This window comes from Carassius gibelio, chromosome A24, assembly GCF_023724105.1.
Source record: "Carassius gibelio isolate Cgi1373 ecotype wild population from Czech Republic chromosome A24, carGib1.2-hapl.c, whole genome shotgun sequence".
In the NCBI taxonomy this organism is placed as follows: Eukaryota; Metazoa; Chordata; class Actinopteri; order Cypriniformes; family Cyprinidae; genus Carassius; species Carassius gibelio.
Window position 1 is genome coordinate 11,345,933 of NC_068394.1, and position 20,450 is coordinate 11,366,382.

General features: G+C 37.3%; 2 protein-coding genes across 7 annotated transcripts in view; both read right to left on the reverse strand.

The window, feature by feature from the left end:
- Positions 1 to 20,450, reverse strand: part of LOC127946450 (semaphorin-5A) — a 132,607-nt gene that overhangs the window by 96,201 nt on the left and 15,956 nt on the right. For 2 of the 6 annotated variants that reach the window (XM_052543035.1, XM_052543040.1), the window contains exon 2: positions 7,991 to 8,026. The exons of the other annotated variants lie outside the window; for them this stretch is intronic. In XM_052543035.1, coding sequence (XP_052398995.1) covers positions 7,991 to 8,026 — 36 coding nt within the window. The remainder of the gene's footprint in view (positions 1 to 7,990; positions 8,027 to 20,450) is intronic. 6 annotated transcript variants of the gene reach the window in all.
- LOC127946454 (uncharacterized) lies at positions 17,293 to 18,534 on the reverse strand. Its single transcript, XM_052543046.1, has 2 exons — positions 18,407 to 18,534; positions 17,293 to 18,220 (listed from the first exon to the last, which is right to left on the reverse strand). Exons 1-2 carry the CDS (start codon positions 18,519 to 18,521, stop codon positions 17,817 to 17,819), a joined length of 519 nt encoding a protein of 172 aa, XP_052399006.1. The 5' UTR covers positions 18,522 to 18,534; the 3' UTR covers positions 17,293 to 17,816.

Here is a 20,450-nt window from a genome sequence, read left to right on the forward strand (position 1 = left end):
AGCATCTAACCAGAAGTGCAATAAGCAGTAAATACAGAATATATAAGGTCTACAATATGTACAATAACTATACAAATAAGTATTATGGACATAATTTACCGATGTTGTGTGTGTGTGGGGGGGGGGGGGGGGGGGGGGTGTTGAGGGGTGTCAGAGGGCAGAGTTCAGTAAGGAGACAGCTGTAGGGAAAAAGCTGTTCCTGAATCTGCTGATCCTTGCCTGGAGGCTCCTGAAGCTCCTCCTGGAGGGCAGGAGGTTAAACAGTCTGTGGCTAGGGTGAGGGGAGTCCTTAAGAATGCTGTGAGCTCGACGTAGACAGCGTTTCCATTAGATTTCCTCAATAGCAGGAAGTGTTGTCGCTGTGATGCGTTGGGCAGTTTTCACCACAATCTGCAGTGCTTTGCAGTCAGCCACTGAGCAGTTCCCAAACCAGACTGTGATGCAACTGGTCAGGATGCTCTCGATCGCACACCGGCAGAAGTTCACCAGGATGGCTAAAAACAGTTGGTTCTTCTTCAGTGTCCTGATGAAGAATAGGTGCTGGTGAGCCTTCTTGATCAGGCTGGAGGTGTTTGTAGAGGAGGACAGGTCCTCTGAGATGGTCGTTCCCAGGAACTTGAAGCTGGAGACACGTTCAACAACCATCCCGTTAAAGTGGATGGGGTCATGCGTGCTTCCATTCTTCTTCCTGAAGTCCACAATGAGCTCCTTGGTCTTATTGGTGTTAAGGAGCAGGTTATTGTCAGCACATCATGTGGCCAGGTGCTACACCTCTTCCCTGTAGGCAGTCTCATCGTTGTCTGTGATGAGGCCAATCACCGTGGTGTCGTCTGCAAACTTAATGATGGAGTTGGATCCATGCACAGGCTTGCAGTCATGGGTGTAAAGGGAGTAAAGGAATGGGCTCAGCACACAGCCCTGTGGTACGCAGGTGTTAAGTGTGATGGTGGTGGAGTAGGTGTGGCCTGACCTAATATTCTTAGGTCTGTTGGTCAGAAAGTCCATAATCCAGTTGCAGATGGAGGAGTTAATGTCCAGGTCTCCATGTTTTGTGGTCAGCTTGGAGCGAATGACGGTCTTAAATGCTGAGCTGAAGTAAACAAATAACATCCTAGCATGTGTTGTTATTGTCCAAGTGTGTGAGTGCAGAGTGCAGCACTGTGTATACTGCATCCTCTCTGCTCTTATTTTCACGTTAGGCAAATTGGTGTGGGTCCAGTGTGGGTGAGAGGCAGTCCTTGAGGTGTGCCAGAACCAGTCACTTGAAGCATTTATTATGATGGGTGTGCGTGCTACAGGGCAGTAGTCATTTAAACACATTGGGGAGGAGTGTTTTGGTATTGGCACGATGGACTAGGACCAACATGTAGGCACAGTTGCTTGGGTGAATAATTTAAATTAAACAAAAATAAAATTAAAATGCTCAGACTATAATAGTTTGGTGCATGAGGTAATGAATGAGGATGAAGATAAAGATAGTAATACAAAGTCCTTAATAATCCATAGAGTGATGGCATCCCTACATAACCATTAATAATAACCAATAAACGAGAACACAAGAGACAGGAACTAATATAGGGCAGATAATGAGGGGCAGACAGGTGAGCACAATGAGGCGATTAACTAATAATGAGAACAGGAACAACCAAATATGGAAACAGAGGGAAAAACCACAATCAACAGTCCACAGGGGTGTGACAGTAACCTCTTGTGTTACACTGTTGTCTTTATATTTATTTATTATTCATGTATGTATTTTACATGAAGGTTGTAATAGAGAAGAATAAATGTATGAAGATACAAATAATGACTGTGCTGTACAGCAAGCCAATTTGTTATTATAATCTTTGTGATTTTCTCCTGGAATTTGTAAGTGACGAAGAGGCAAACCTGAACATAAAAAACAAGTGTTAGATGGTTGAGCAAATAACTATCACAGCAGTTTCCCAGGAGCAGCGTGTGCATGTCAGTCAGTAAACATTTACTGCTTTTCAATGTGAGAATGGAATTTTCCGCTAGCAACCTCTTTATCCTCTCCTGATATATTTCTCAGCCAGACAGAACCATTTCCATCTCAAATCTAATGCTGCGTTGGGGTCCAGTGCGCTCTCAATCTGTTAAACCAGCGGTTCTCAATTCCAGTCCTCACGCCCCCCACCTCTGCATATTTTAAATGTGCCTCTCTGATTCAGATAATAAGCTCATTAGAAGTGAGCTCCATGCATGAACTGTGTTCCCACTGACATGGTCCCTACACAGTGTTCATTGCTCCCTACTCCCTGAGCAGGGGAAATCTGTTGAAGTTTACTGCACTTTGGAACATTCATTCATGGATTTGTGCTGTGCAACATCTTCACACACGGACAAGTGTGACATTATATACTTCTGGAAATAAATATTTTCAATTCACATCTCGCACACTTCAATGCACTTTGAATGGAAAGCATACGTTTGTTTCAAACTGGAATCATTGTGGAATATCCTGCGATGTCCACATCATAGTGCAGTGCACTTACATTCAAATAGAACAAATGTCTGAAGCCATAAGAAAAACAGGACTGGAATTGAGGACCATTGTGTTAAACCAACACTATTTTAACAGATTGCACATCTGAGCACACAACATCTGTCAACTATCGGACAACAGCCAACTGCTTATCTTAAAATGTTACATGCTGATCTGTTTAAGTCCATATTACACACAAAAAAAGAAGAAAATACATAATACATACACAAACACAGACACACACACACACACACATACAAAAAAAAACCTCCTTTCTCCCACACTTTGACAGCCAACAAATGGATGAAATTGATGGAGGGCTTTGCTGGAACTGGATTCAACTTGTCAGGGGTAGGCAGCCACAATTGCAGGCTAACGAAAACAATACTACTTAAAGACTGACATATTGAGGGCTATGTTCAGTGCAATAGCTTTTGAGCTGTTAAAGAGTAGTTTTGGGCTGGTTGGCCACATACAAAGTCAGATTTAAATCTGGGACAGCATACCCAGCAATTTCATCCCGTCACACCCTGACTCTCCCAAGGTATCCACAGCCTTTATTTTTAACTGTCTGTTTCTCTACACAGCCTCTGATGGAACTAGCACTGACTATTCTTAGATATATAACAGACGAAGCTTTTTTGATGCTGAAAGCAAGACATAGCTCTGTAGTTATCTGGCTCTCTTCAAGAGTAATGACCCCTGAGCCAGCCCGTTATCACAAGGTCATTGAAACACACACATGAAGCATTTTCAAAAGCAAGAAGAAGAGCCTGAGGCTCATAAACATTAAAACAAGAGGTATTTGATAAGGTGCATTTAACCTGAGCCTTAAAACCACAAATCTAGGCCAAGGTTGAGTTTTCACCTTGTTTGCATAACATTCCCCCATGCAGAACTACGGGACTATTGACTTCGGAGTCATTTTAAAGAAATATTTCACTCGAAAATGACAAATTGCTGAACATTTTTCAAACATGTAGATATGTAGAAATGTAGCATTACATCACTCGCTCACCAATGGATCCTCTGCTGAATGGGTGCCGTCAGAATGAGAGTCCAAACAGCTGATTGATTAATTTGCTCCATTGAAAAAGTCAACACATCAAAAACCATTGACATATTTGTTCAAAACTTGTTTGACATATTTGTTCAAAATTGATCTGTGCATATTTCTCTCATAATTCAAATGTGACAACTTTTTTTTTTTTATACTGGACAGAGCAGTTCCTATGGATAGAGCTCTTCCATTTTAACTGGAAGCAACAGTTTGAAGTTAACAATGTTTTAATGATGGATTTGGTTATTAAAAACACAAAGCTTTACGAGACATTAATTGATTGACTGAGTTGTGTGGTTCACTTGTGGATTATTGTGATGTCTTTATCAGCTGTTTGCACTCTCATTCTGACGGCACCCATTCAGTGCAGTGGATCCATTGCTGAGCAACTGATTTGGAGATACATTTCTCCAAATGTGTTCAGAGGTAGAAACAAACTCATCTACATATTGGATGGCCAGATAGTGAAAACATTTTCAGCAAATTTTCATTTTTTGGTGAACTAGTCCTTTAACTGCAATGGTGCAGGCATCACACTCTACTATCTGTTTTTATTTTTTTATTCCACATGATTAAAAATATAAATCATCAGTACATATGGCAAACAAGGCTTTTAAGAGCAATACCAACACACTAGGCAAGATCAAGGTTCCCCGTGTGCGCTACTATCTTCTCTTACTGTATGTTTATCTCTGTGTGAAACTATCATTGTCAGATAAAGTCATCATCCTGTGCTGCAGAATCCCTCCCAGAAGAGAACATGAGCAGTGCTACAGAACAGGAGGAAGCAACATCGAGCTCTCACTGTGAAAGCCTGTGAGCTGACAGCAGACCTTGCTGAAAAAAAAAAACAGTATCATAAAAGAGTGAGACGTTACAACGATCAAAAATAAATGTTTTTGATTACTTATTTTGCTTTATATTTTCCTTATAAATATTGCTGTTGAAAAGGTTTAGATTTTTTTTTTTTATGAAAGTAATTATTTTGTTTAGTAAGGATTTATTTAGATTAAAAATAATATTAAAGACATTTTATAATGTTAAAAAAATGTATATTTTTATTTCAGAAATGTTGTTCTTTGAATTTCTATTCATCAAAAAATTCTGGGGAAAAAAAGTTTCCAGAAAAATAGTAATCAGTTTAACTGTTTATAACAATGATGTTTCTTAAGCACAAAATCAATGTATTAGATGATTTCTGAAAGATCATGTGACACTGAAGACTGGATATTGTTATCATAATGATAAGAAATCAACATTATGTTGGATGTGTGTGTACACTTACATACATACATATACATACATATACACACACACACACACACACACACACATACATACATACATATACATATATATATATATATATATATATATATATTTTTTATTTTTTTTTTGTTAAAACAATCATAATAGTAATAAACATTATCAAATTGCCTTTTAAAATGACTGTGCTATTTAACGTTAACAAACCTAAAACCTACATTTTTCTTTCCCTTGACTGCAGTATGAAAACCCTTTTAAAGGCCCGTTCACACCAAGAACGATAACAATAAGGATAACTATAAAGATAACGATATTAGCGTCCACACCAGCGAACGATATCGTCTGTTTATTCTGAGCGCACGTGCGTCTGCCGCTTTAAATCCTTGAGCTCATTACAGCAAGATGGATTCTGATTGGATGTCAATGTTTGTATCGTTCATCAGCTGGAAAAAAATCGTTCTGGAAATGATTCCAACGATACCGTTTCTCTATGCCTTTATCGTTATAGTTGTAGTGTGGACTCTGCTATTCTTTAATATTGAGAACGATTTTTAGAACTATGTCTTTATCGTTATCTTTACAGTTATCATGCTTGGTGTGAACGGGCCTTTAGTCTCTGTTGCAAATGAAGACAATTACTCTTCTTTTCATCCTAGAAAAAGACCCTCAAGTGTCTCCCCTAAAGTTTTAGAAGAGATCTCAAAAATACTGCGACCAAATACCTCAGTTGTTTCATTTATCCTCATTTAACATGTTAAATCAAGTTTATCACTGCAAAAGTCTCATGTGTTGTGAAAGGATAACCTCTGAGATGCAACTAGGTTGTTTTGTCACAAAGCCTTATTGACTTTAACTCATAATGCAAACCACTTTTAGTTGACAGTATTGAGATATTTTCCACATGCTCTACAAAGCTTTGGTTTTTGGAGACATTTAAATGCCAGAGCGTGACACAGGCAGTGAGAATCCACCACATCACAGGAGCCTTTTTAAGACATGAACCTTCACAGGCTCTTAAAAGAGATGACAAGCAAAATCAAATGTTCTCCTAAGTTGTACAATCCTGTTTAAACCAGACATTGAAATGCACAGACTGACTGACATTTCAGGTGTCCTACTGTTGATGCCAATTGCTACGTATGCTTAAAGTGACACAAAACTCCCTATGTGATTTAAATTAACCCGTCATATACCCCCATGCATACACAAATACACACACCTCTGGAGGTGCAGTGATAAGGCCCATAATACCTGTCGCTCTGAACATTTGACATTTTTAGAGGTTTAATTACACGCTTGGCCTCCAAGAGTCGGGCAAAAACTGAAGCAAATTACACTATCACTATCCCCAGCTGCATGTCAGCTTTGTACTACTGAAGCCCTTCAGCAGTTGAAAGCAATCAGCTTTATGAATAAATAGGGTTCACCCTCATGAGTGAACCGTAAAAGGTGCGTGTCTATTCTGGGTTCACTTACAGGCAAGATTTGACATTTGGGTGGGCCTCAAAAAAATGAAAGGGGCTATTGTTTAATATAAAATTATAACTGATAACTGAAATGAAAAGCTATTTTGTTATGTTTTGCTCATTGGATTGGATGGATAGTTATTGTCTTCAATTATAGTTGACTGTGATTTATTTTTATTTTTTTTCAAGTTTTACACAACTGGTCTGGCCCACCAATAGAAATTTACCAGTTTTAAAACCGATAATAAAACAGATACAACAGGTCAAAAAGTTGTGGTCAGTACGAGTTTTTTTTTTTTATTCTTGAAAGAAATTAATACTTTTATTGAGTATGGGTGGATTAAATTAATGATTTTTTTTTATGTTAAGTCTTTTACATTATTACACAAAATTTCTACTAAAAGACACAGTTTTATTGAATTTCATATTTTCATTTTCCATAAAAGGCTGCATTTATTTGCAGCAAACTGCATTAAAAAAATAAAAAACAACAATAATTTTTTTTTTTTAATTTTCAACAACAACAACACATTTTCCAATTTAAAATAACTGTTTTCTATTTTAAAACAATTTTAAACAAGTAATTTATTCATGTGGTGGCAAAGCTAAATTTTCAGCAGAATTTTTCATGATCCTTCATCATTCTAATATGCTGATTTGGTGCTTAAGAAGCATATACTATTATAATCAATGTTAAAAACAGTGCTGTGCTTAATAATTTTGTGGAATCCAGGATACATTTTTTATATAGTTCAAAATAACATTTATTTGAAATAGGTTTTTCTGTAACATTGTAAATGTCTTTAATTTTTGATCAATTTAATGTGTCCTTGTTGTATAAAAGTATTGTAAAAAGTCCTACAGGAACTTGAACCATAGTGCATGATTTTAATTTGAAATAGTAAGCTTTCATAAAGTAGGAGGTTACATCTTTAGCCAGTTGCCAACTGTGACACAACTACTCATCAAAACATTCACACACATGTCCAGACGGAAAACGAGGGTGTGAGTGTATATCAGGTTAGAAGTACATGCTGTCGTGGCACAAAGATAATAACAAGAGAACCACTTTATCTGCTCTATAATTAAATACCAACATACTGATGCAGGAATAAAGGAAAAGACAGACTCTTGATCGGCAAGATGTTTTTTTTTTATTTTTTATGAAGTTCTCAGTTATGCAAAGAACGTGAATGTAAATAATTACACAGCTCCAGTGGGACCAATTAATCTCACGTGCGGGGTGTAATTTGTCCCATAAAAAGACGACGTAGGAAATGCAAGCAGACACAATGTCGGCTGTGAGCTGGTGCGAATGAAAGAATGAGTGAAAGAGAAAAGGAGGAAGACAAAGTGATGTAGCCCAGCTTTGAATGACATGATATAGCCCTAACGTTTTGACAGGACAGAGCATGTCATACAGCTGCAGGCATAACTGAGGCATGCGTTGAGTTCATTAGATTATAGAAAGTTCCTTTAGTGACTCCATGCCCCATCTAGAACAGCCAGACACCCATAGTGCTGTCAGCACAAACCAACACACTTTCCTCTTCCTCCAAGCAATTTGCTTATCATATTTTAACACCAATATGAAGACAGACATCAACACATCAACAACTGGAAATTGGGGGAGGATGAGGAGAAAAAATGATAGATTACCCAAATATTACATTTCTGTCATAATTTACTCACCCTTGTGTCGTTCCAAACTTGTCCAACTTTCTTTCTCTAAACACAAAAGAAGATGTTTCTAAGAACATTACTCTCATTTTTTTTATACATACAATAAAAAGTCAATAGGGACCAAATGCTGTTTTGAACCCCACTGACCTTCACTGTATGGACAAAAATATTTGTAACATTTTTCAAGATTTTTCAAGTATTTTTTGTGTTCAACAGAAGAAAATCTGAAACACTAAGGGGGTGAGTAAACTTGTATGATGAACTAATGTTTACTATAAACCTAATTCCTACTGACCTGCATTCTGTTGTCTCTGGAGACACAAAATGTGGGGCAAAGTAAAGAAAAATGCATGTGAGAAATATATCTCTCCTCTGATGACTAGCTTTTGCCTTTAAAGACACTGCCTAATAAGCTCATTAACATCTTAGAGAGAAAAAAAAAATCTGATGGTGTACACCACATTGAAATGCAGCACATTATTAAAACAACATGAATTTCAATGTAGATCTAAACCAATTAAGGCATTAAGGAGACTTTATGAGATGCTCAATCCCCATGGATTCACTTTCAAGCTCCAAAACATGCATTCAATTCTCCAAAGACTCCATTAGGAATATAGAAAACATTAACTACCTGGTCTCATGGCATAAATATACCTGGGTGCACTTTTTAGCGAGATGCGAAATATGTACGAATAAGTATATCACTGCAGTTTCCAAAATAAATGAACACTAGAGGCAGTAAAACTCTGACACCTTATTCCTTTTCACACAGATTTACAGAGTTTCGATTAATAAAGTGTAATTTCACACAATTACTTGAAGAAAATCAGGTTATGACTTCAAAACAATATTAATATGCTGGGAGATTTGAAAACTGATGCTTTTAAACATTAGCATGGCACATATCTGGCTTAATTTCTATGAGTTTTCATAGGTTTGATCGGTAGTTCACGATGTACAGAGACGGACTTAAGAGATGAGGAGCTCTGGTTGGAATCGCTTCGACAAAGCAGTTCAAATCTGCATATTAGGAAGTTGAAATGGCATAGTTGCATCAGCAAATGCGTTTTTTATTTATTATTATTTCTTTTCTTTATTTATCAGTTTCGCATTTGTTAACACTATCGGGTAGGTTTAGGGTTGGGTATTTCAACAAGAGAGCATTTAACTTTTAGTGACAGTCCCTGGATATTTAATTTCTGAACCACCGCAATACGTACCAGAAGCAACATAATAAAAACAGCAATACGTAGCTATTTCAATGTAATATAAAGGAAATTAAAACTATCAGAACAGTAGGAGAATATTCATACAAAATAAACAATGCATTACCTGCAGGATTACTCACAGTTCTTTAGGTTCTAATAGTTCATTACAGAGAGAAAAGAGAAGGTTACGAAAATCAAGCGTGTATTGTTAATAGGTTTGCTGATGTTTTGCTATACTTGCATGGGAATGCAATTACAAAACAAACCTCTCTCTTTCTTCCTCTCTCTCACTGGTCTGACAAATCTGGCAATATTCCAAATACTACCGTCTGGACATTAGACAATGAAGTTTAAACAATAAAGTTTAACTGGGGACGTATGCTCTTTCCTGCAGACCTCGTTAGAGTAATTGAAATATGGCGGCCCAGCAGGATAATTAGATAGTATATGAGCAGTCAAATCCAGGCATGAGATGAAATGTTCCACAAGAGGTTCAGTATGTGAGGCTAAATAGATGTGTTTTATGTCTGCTTCTTGTCGGTCAAATAGGGAAAATTAAACATGTAAATTCAAAGTGAGAATTAGAATAGACCCTTTACTTAAACTCTTTTTTTCCTTCTTGGACAACCAACCAATCACAGTCTTCAAAAGATTGTGTCTTACATAGCAACAGGGTCAACCCCGCCTCCTCACTAAGATGAAAGTTTTTGTCTTTTCCTTACTCAGAGTTGCTCTCAGATCGGTCCCTTAAGCTAAGACTCCAACGTAAAAGTTTTTAAGCTAAATTAAGAGTTTTCTGAGAGGATTCTTAGAATCTTAAGGAATACGGGCCCAAATCAAACCAAACCTAAAGAAACCAATTTTCAGGAAAATCAACCAAACCAATGAATGGCTTATATATTATAATCTTTAATAAGGGAACATATTAAAATAGAAAATTTAACACAAAAATGAATATAAAAAAAGTATTAAAGGCAATGACAAATTTCTGTGGTATCCAGAAATACTGCTTTACCATATGCTTAAAACTATTTACTTTTCCCATTTCCAGCAAAGTACATTTGTAGTCTTAGTGCACTGATGTAGTATGCAAATTAGGATACAGCCTATGACTTCCAATTGGCGCCGACAGCCTTAGAGCTAATTTCAGACAGTGTCAGGTGAATTTAAAAAATCCACATAAGCTGTATAAAACCCTCAGAATTGGTTCTTCCTGTATGATTCATAGACTTTAGTCAGGGTAGCGCCATATTTAATTTTCAAATGAAAATGAGGCTGTGAGGGATAGAAGTACAGTGTGTTCAATGGACTGTACTGTTGTTTAACAACCTATTTTTCAGCTGATGAAACATCTTTCTGAAAAAACATTTTAGCAGACAAAAGCACCATAAATAAAAGTACAAGACCTTTATATAGTGCGTCTCATTGTGAAGACTGTAAGTTTATATCCCACAGCATTGTTTTCATCCACATAAAACTCAATATAGCATCTAACCTGGTTAAGAATCTACAGGATTTTTTGCTCATTAAAAGGTCTGAGCAGAAGAATGTGAGAATGTTTTTTTTAAAGTATGAAACTAAAGGTTAGGGGATAAAATGTACTTTAAAAGGTCCTCTTTAGCATCACCAAATGCAATAACAACAACAACAGCAATAATAAAAGAATCTACTTAAACAAGCTTCAAGACTTCACTACCATTGGTTGGATAAACAGAAAGCTCCTCCCCAAACTCACACCATTGGTAGAGTAGGTGTTGCTATGTGGTTAGGATGCTAAATGCATCAGAAGAAACCAAACCTAAACAGACCACTTTTCAATTCAATTTCCATTAAATGTAATACAATTTAATTCATGTTTATTTGTAAAGCGCTTTTCACATTTGCAAAGCAGCTTTACAGAAAATTTGGTAGTTTCGTATATTCAGGACATCCAACTTATAGCATAAGCTGGAATAAGATTAAACATAAAAAAAAAAAAAAAAAACTAAACACATGAATACACACAATAATTCATTTAGTCGATATGCATTGTAAATGCAAACAGTAGCTGAGAAAGACTGAGAGTTCAGAGAATCTTTATTGTCTATCAGCAATGATATACATTTTTCTTTGGTTAAAAGGCTCTCATAAAATACAACATAACACATACATACACGGTTCATTTTAAAACAAACATTTTAGAATTAAAGAACAACCCACACACAATCACTTAACCTTGTTTAAAATAGTTACTGCACTGGGCACAAAATAATTCCTGTAAGCCTTCATAGCCAAAGGAGTTCTAAACCGGCAACCTGATGGAAGTTCCTGAAAAGCATCATAAAGTGGATGTGTGCAATCTATAATAATACAAGCTGCTTTCCTCTTAACTGCCACATCATAAAGATTTGAAAGCTGAAGCTGCGAGACCCCAGTAATCTTTGATGCCTGCTTAATAATTCTTAATAATTTTTTCCGTATTCAGCTGAAAGTAGACTATACCGATATATCGATACACTTTTTAATTTTTTTCAGCGGACTCAGAAGAAATAAACGCCGATTAGCTTTCTTACAGACACCATTCACATGTTGTGCAAAGGACAGTTGGCTGTCAATCACAGTGCCCAAAAACATAAAGGATTCAGCCTGTTCCACTTCCTGCCCCCTAACCTAAGTAGTTCATTAAGTGAAGAATACATTTTGGGTGAACGAACTCTTTGGTCTTGTTTATGTTCAGTTTTAGGGAACTGTCATGGAACCAACCAACCATGGATTCAACAAATTCCCTGTATATGACCAAGGACTGATTGACTGTCTTATCACACATACAAAACTATGTGTACCCCATCTCCAGTGATGATAGTGCATACTGTAAGCTGTGTTGACAGCCCTAGAAGCTTAGTTTGATTCAGTTGAATTACTAAACTCCATATAATCGGTGTTAAACCCTCAGAACTGGTGCTTCCTGTCTGCTTCATTAAGTATCTACAGGATACTTTGCTCATTAAAAGGTTCAAGCATAAACCTGGCTAATTATACAGCTAGTAGTAGTGGTCAATTACGGGTTTCAACACTTTCCGGATGTGGATACGGTAATGATATCCAGACTTCTTTTAGACCAAGTGTTTACAGTGAGCATTCAAAACAACAAGCGGTTTCTTTAAAACAAAACAGAGAAATTAAAGCATGACTAAGGACCTTTGTCTTACTGTAGAACAAAAACTGTAAACATGGGAACAAGTATGATCATAATCATTGATTTAAATATCAATGTGAGTGAATACATCATTACAAGGTCCTGATCCTACATGCTGACCTGTAAACTTGTGCTCTGCGCTCCTAGTATTTGTTTGAAGTCAACTCTACTACCTAGACAAACAGGGCGGTCCATCTGTGAGCGGTTTCCTAGCCGTAGCAGATGTCTAGGGTTCCGCTGAGAACATCACTCTTCGTATGTGTTTGTAAGCAGCGAGGGCCATGCGTTGGGCCAGCAGCAGTCACTTAAGTACCAGACGAGAGCTTGTTTTGGTTTGAGCAGCTGTGTTATTGCACTCAAGTTAGGTTATATTGGGTCACCTTCTGAACTGTAGAGAGCTAACCGAGCTATAGGTGCACTTTTGGGTAGAATAACAGCATTTAAACAAAGCACTCACTAGCGTATCAATATAGTACATGTAGTGGCGAACCGCAGATCTCGGGGACCCCTGTGAACCATGGAGTGTGTGTGTTGGGTGTGAAATAGCAACCCTCTGCACTGTGGGTTGTGTCACATGATCCTTCAGAAATCATTTCAATATACGGATTAGAATATCAGCCTTAAAATATTTTTGATCAAACAGATACAGCCTTGGTGAGCATAAGAGACTTCTTTAATAAAATAAAATATATTAGTATTAAACAGTATATGATTTAGTTTCCTAAATAATAAAATATTCTTGCAAGTGACATAATGGCAATGTATCATTGGATGTTAGCACTAGGTCATGCTAATGCAGTCAGGAGAGAGATAATGTATTTGGAGAAAGAGACGTCAAACTGACTGATAAAAAAAAAAAAAAAATTCAATAATGCCAGTGATGACTCAGCCCTGATTCTAAACCTCACCATCTGCTAAACTGCAAGGGCAGATTTCACCACACTTCTGCATGAATTCACCTTCAATAGAGTCACGGCCACTTCCTGTCCCCTCTCGCCCAAACAGATGGGGGTGAGCAGAACCTGGACACACCACAAATAGCCCACCAACACTTCCACACCAGTGTGGGCCCTTTTTCCCCTAAAGTATCTGAATCAAGAAAGAAAACAGGCCTTTGGGAAGTGAAGGACAGCGGGTGGCTGCAGCTGGATAAGCAAGAGCTACATGAACTCTGTGGAGGAAGTGTCAGACAGACGCTGCTTTCTGAATGTGGTAGAAATTAACATCTCAATCCTTTAATACGTTTTTTTTTTTTTTTTTATTACTGGTATTAAGTTAATACAATTAATATTGTGATATATTATTACAATTCAAAATAATTGTTTTTAAATTTATTATACTTTAAATTATCATTTATTTCTGATATGCAAAGTGATGCAAAATTTTTAGGATCATTATCACATGATCCTTTAGAAATCATTCTAATATGATGATTCATTATCAAAGTTGGAAACAGTTCTGCTGCTTAATATTTTTTCAGAAAATGTGATACTTTTTTAGGATACTTTGATGAATAAAAAGTAAAAAAAATAAAATAAAAAAGAAGCTATATTTTGAAAATAGAAATATTTTGTAATAACAAAATACACTACTGGTCAGTAATTTTTTTATTTCTTTTTAAAAAAATAAAATCAATACTTTTATTCAGCAAGACTATGTTAAATTGATAAAAAGTGATAGTAAAGAAAATATATTATTAGAATTTATATTATTAGATTTTTTTTATGCAGTTCTTTTTAACCTTTAATTCATCAAATATATTAGACAGCAGAACTGTTTCCAACACTCATAATAAATCAGAATATTAGAATGATTTCTACATGATCATGTGATAGACTGGATGTTACATGTGACACTGAAGGCTGGAGTAATGATGCTGAAAATTCAGCTTTGCATCACAGGAATATATGTATATATATATATATATATATATATATATATATATATATATATATATATATATATATTAAGTATATTCAAATAGAAAACTATTATTTTAAGTTGTAATAATATTTCACAATATTACTGTTTTTTCAGTTTTTTTTTTATCAAATAAATGCAGGCTTGATGAGCATTTACAGTATTGTTCAAAATAATAGCAGTACAATGTGACTAACCAGAATAATCAAGGTTTTTCGTATATTTTTTTATTGCTACGTGGCAAACAAGTTACCAGTAGGTTCAGTAGATTGTCAGAAAACAAACAAGACCCAGCATTCATGATATGCACGCTCTTAAGGCTGTGCAATTGGGCAATTAGTTGAATTAGTTGAAAGGGGTGTGTTCAAAAAAATAGCAGTGTGGCATTCAATCACTGAGGTCATCAATTTTGTGAAGAAACGGGTGTGAATCAGGTGGCCCCTATTTAAGGATGAAGCCAACACTTGTTGAACATGCATTTGAAAGCTGAGGAAAATGGGTCGTTCAAGACATTGTTCAGAAGAACAGCGTACTTTGATTAAAAAGTTGATTAGAGAGGGGAAAACCTATAAAGAGGTGCAAAAAATGATATGCTGTTCAGCTAAAATGATCTCCAATGCCTTAAAATGGAGAGCAAAACCAGAGAGACGTGGAAGAAAACGGAAGACAACCATCAAAATGGATAGAAGAATAACCAGAATGGCAAAGGCTCAGCCAATGATCACTTCCAGGATGATCAAAGACAGTCTGGAGTTACCTGTAAGTACTGTGACAGTTAGAAGACGTCTGTGTGAAGCTAATCTATTTTCAAGAATCCCCCGCAAAGTCCCTCTGTTAAAAAAAAGGCATGTGCAGAAGAGGTTACAATTTGCCAAAGAACACATCAACTGGCCTAAAGAGAAATGGAGGAACATTTTGTGGACTGATGAGAGTAAAATTGTTCTTTTTGGGTCCAAGGGCCACAGGCAGTTTGTGAGACGACCCCCAAACTCTGAATTCAAGCCACAGTACACAGTGAAGACAGTGAAGCATGGAGGTGCAAGCATCATGATATGGGCATGTTTCTCCTACTATGGTGTTGGGCCTATTTATCGCATACCAGGGATCATGGATCAGTTTGCATATGTTAAAATACTTGAAGAGGTCATGTTGCCCTATGCTGAAGAGGACATGCCCTTGAAATGGTTGTTTCAACAAGACAATGACCCAAAACACACTAGTAAACGGGCAAAGTCTTGGTTCCAAACCAACAAAATTAATGTTATGGAGTGGCCAGCCCAATCTCCAGACCTTAATCCAATTGAGAACTTGTGGGGTGATATCAAAAATGCTGTTTCTGAAGCAAAACCAAGAAATGTGAATGAATTGTGGAATGTTGTTAAAGAATCATGGAGTGGAATAACAGCTGAGAGGTGCCACAAGTTGGTTGACTCCATGCCACCCAGATGTCAAGCAGTTTTAAAAAACTGTGGTCATACAACTAAATATTAGTTTAGTGATTCACAGGATTGCTAAATCCCAGAAAAAAAAAATGTTTGTACAAAATAGTTTTGAGTTTGTACAGTCAAAGGTAGACACTGCTATTTTTTTGAACACACCCCTTTCAACTAATTGCCCAATTGCACAGCCTTAAGAGCGTGCATATCATGAATGCTGGGTCTTGTTTGTTTTCTGACAATCTACTGAACCTACTGGTAACTTGTTTGCCACGTAGCAATAAAAAAATATACTAAAAACCTTGATTATTCTGGTTAGTCACATTGTACTGCTATTATTTTGAACAATACTGTATATAGCTAAACTTTTAGTGTACTTAAAAATAATATAATAAAATATAATACAATATTGGTCCAGGAATCATCCAAATAAACAACATTGTGGCAGAACACGAACTTTGCACAGCGAGCTCACATAACCTGTCAACATTTAAATTTAAATGAGTTAATTTCCCGAACAGTTCATTAAAAAACACCAACAGAAACAGATGTTAACAAGATGGAGAATTCTGCAGTCTTGTGTGCACTGGGAACAGAACGGCCTCACACTTCTCTTTTTAATGATGGGTGTCTCAGAAAGCCTAACAATAAGTTATTCTTCTCTCTGCTGAACATGCCCTTACAGAGCACAGAAATCATATGGTGGCGATAAAATATCACAGCTAACATAAATAATGTTTTAATGTGCCCCCTTACCCTTCACTTTAATGATGCAGCTTTTGTAGTTTGCTGGTCTCTGGGGCCGCCACATGTGGCCTCCAGGGGGGCCAGTCAGACACAAAATTATTCCAAACACTTCAGATTCCTAAATCATCCATGAGTACTGCTGATCATACCTTCCAGTCGTTTCTCTCACCTCTGTTATCCATTGTTCACCTTCAGAATTCTTTCTTGCTCTCTCTTTCCCTTCCCTCATCTCACACAGCAGACAGAAATGTGTGTGGTGGTGAGCAGTCATGGTAAACTGAACCTAATTCTGAGGGTAGGAATAACAGGATGTGTCCACCTAATTGTTTTCAAATAACATTGATCCCTTATAAGCATGAGAGTGAAATCCTAGTACACATGAGCCTTATTATCCCTCTGGGTTTCTAATTAACATGAAGTTTGGCGAAAGGTCCATAAGGACAAGGTTAGGTGGCCCTGCTAACAAGAGTCTAGAGTTTAAAATTAGAAGAAAGAACATCTATTCAATGGTGACTTTGAAAAATGCTTTTTCAAATTTATTTGAGTTTTATGTTATTTTTAATTTATGTACATATTCAATTTTTACACAAACATTTAAAAGTCAGTGTCACATGATCCTTCAGAAAATGTTCTAATATGCTTATTTGCTGTTCTGTATATATTACGATCACTGTTAAAACAGTTGTATATACACGGTATTGTCCAGTTTTAGTTTAATATTTCTGCATCTATAAACAAAAACAAAACTCTCTCTCGCAGCTTGCAAACATGTTAATTATATGCTATACTTATTGTTCCTATACAGTAATTATAGAGTGTACATTTAAAACAACAACACACATGTACAGTACTGTACCAGAACCATTGGCTCCGGTAAAGTCTATTGCTCTGGTCCAAAACCTATTGATCTGGCTGTTTCAAAAGGTAAATTATGCTGCCTTCTATGTATCCTTTGCTTAAAAGAGAATTCCAAGAATTCAAAAGTAAATAAATACAATATGGATGAGGCAAGAGCAGCTTCATAAATATTACAACTACCTCATACTGAAAAATAATAGAAAATAGTTCAGCACAAAAAAAAAAAAGTTAATGTATTTTATAATACAGAAAAAAACTACTGTAAAAAAAAAAATAGTGTGAAATATTATTCCAATTTAAAATAGCCGTTTTAATGCATTTTAAAATCTTATTTATTCCTTGAAAGTCCATGTACCTAACAGTTCACTCCCTCCCAGAATGGTAAGTCCTCGCACCGCAAGAGGAATACCAGCGGAGGGAGGGTGGGTTTCTGGAGGCGGGTGTGGGGGAGGCAAGGGGCAGGCAAAGAGGGAGCAAGGAGCTTGGTATCAGGGCGGAGTGGATGGAGGATGGAGCCAGGGAGGAGGCCGGAGCAGGAGGAGCCAGATGGTGCTCCAGAGACCAGCCAGGATGATGACCCACGGTGGAGTCGACAGCGGGAGGAGCCATGGTGGAGGAAGAGCCAACAAAACCAGGGGGCCGACAGATGGAGACTGCTCTGGTGGGTGAGGAGCCAATGATGGAGCAGAGCAGCCGCAGAGCAAGGGTGATACCGGGGATCCAGAGGTCCAAGGCAGTGCTGAAGGCACCGGCGACCGAGGCAGGGCTCTGGAAGCCCGCTGCGGAGTCGGAGAGACTGAGGACGGAGGGAAGGAGGAGCCTGACAGACCCGGAGGGATGGAATGACGAGGAGAAGCCATAGGAGTGGAGTCCCAAGGCAGGAGGATCAGGGCTGGGCAGAACCAGCAGAGAAACAGAAAATTCAGGGCTGGGTGGAACCAGCGGAGACACAGAAAATTCAGGGCTGGACGGAACCAGCGGAAATGGAGCAGAGGAACTGAGTGATCTAGGAGGAGGTGGGAGTGGGAGGCTGGGAAGGAATACAGGAGGATCAAGAAACAGGAAATTCAGGGCTCACCTCCACAAACCAGTCTATAAAGGTCCATTAATTCCTCTATATAATTCCCAGAAACCGAATTCAGCTCACTCTCAGTCTCAGCCGCAGAAGTGTTTATTGTACTTTTAATAATCATAGGAGAATAAGGGCAAAGAGGAACTCAAAAGACAGGGTATTTAAACACGAGGGAGAAATCAGGTGAATGGAGACAGGTGGGGATTAATCAATTAACCAAACAAGGAAAGGAAGATGACCAAATAAGGGAACTGAAAGTCCATGTACGTAACATAAACAGGCGTGTTGCTTAATATTTTTGTAGAAACAATAAAACATTTTCTTAGGATTCTATGATTAATAGAAAGTTCAGCATTTATTTCACACTGATATCATTTATAATAATGTAAATACATTTATTTATTTATTTCTTAAAAATCTTACTGAACCCAAACCTTTTGATTGTATTATGTATTATTTAACTCAATATATGAGTGTTATGTATTAGCTGCTTAGCAACATGCTAACTCCATTAAAATGAGTTGTAAATCTAGTCTCTCCGTAGAATGCACAATATGAGCAGTAAGCAAGTAAGAGCTTGTTTGTGACTATTAATTGAGTCTGGGTCATGCCGTTTGAAGGGCATCTTTCAGAGATGTCAGGGTTGAGCTCATGGTGTATGCGCTGTCAGAAGAGAATGACTGGATGAAAACTGCTGCGAGACCCATCAAACGTCAGCAGGTGAAATAGGGGAGTGCGAGAGCTCAGACCTCAGCAGGGTCAATGAGAAACCAGTGAGGGGTCAGAAAACAAGTGTGTTTTTTTAGAACTCTGAATAATTGCTCAAGGACACCATCATCTCTGTCGGTTTAACACAAAAACCATTTAGCAATCATGATTTGCTGGTGTGTGTTGTGGCTGGAAAGGAAAGGTGTGGAGGTGTATATCTGAAATGTACTTTTATAAAACATTGCTTTATTCATCGCACAATAGATGTCCGTTCTGTAATGGGAGGGAAAGTGTGTTCAGCTCTGCAAGGTTCAGGGCTCACCATAGTTCGTTCAGTCTTATTCAACACAGGAAAGATGCATGTTGATATTATATTCACTCAGGCGAGAGGGTTTAATAGCCCACCAGGCAAAATTGGACGTTTTGAGCACAACAGGTGATTTTTGTTCTTTTTTTTTTTTCTAGCTCAGTTTTCCTTTACAAGCACCTTGTCTCTTCTGAAAGGAGTAGAGGGTGGAAAAGAAACAAAAAGATAACTGAAAAAAAGGACATGAGGAAATAACAGTGTGCCAATCGTTTCACAGCAGGTCCTCAGGTAGGCTAATTTACCAGCTAAGAAAAGAATTTATACAAAGAAAAAAGCACCTCCGAGCTGTCACCACACTTGACTGTAAGGTGTCCTACAGATAAACGTGTGCTTTCTTAGCATAGACCAGAAAAAAAAAAAAAAAAGAGTGAGGTGTCATAAAACTTTGCTCACAGATGATGTCAAGATACCAGTAATACAATTTTTTAAAATTAGTTTGTTAGCTGTTTTAACCATTTGATGCAATCAAAAATGCTTATTTCTGTCAAACACGTTTTGACCGTATAAAACAGATCTCAGAAGGGTGGAAGTTAAAGAAATTGTATAAAAAGGAAAAAAGGTTAGAGGGAAGGAAATGGAGTGATCTTTATTTCTTGACAGAAAGAAAGAAAGAAAGAAAGAAAGAAAGAAAGGGTGGATGGTTAAAGAAAAAATATTGCATTAACAGAAGTAAAGAAAAGGTTATAGGGAAGGAAAGTACGATGAATGATAGAAGGAAGGAAAATGTACAGAAAGTAGTAAGGAAGTGTGGTTGAAGAAAATAATGAAAAAAAGGAAAACTGGGAAGATGGATGGAAAGTAGTAAGGAAGGATAAAAGGAAAGAAAGAAGGACAAATGGAAACAAAGAGGGATGGATGATGGAAGGAAGGAAAGAAGGACAGAAAGAAGGAAGGAAAGCTGGGTGAAGAAATGAAAGAAAATGAATAAAAAAGTGGGATGATGGATGGAAAGAAGGAAGGAAGGATAAAAAGGAA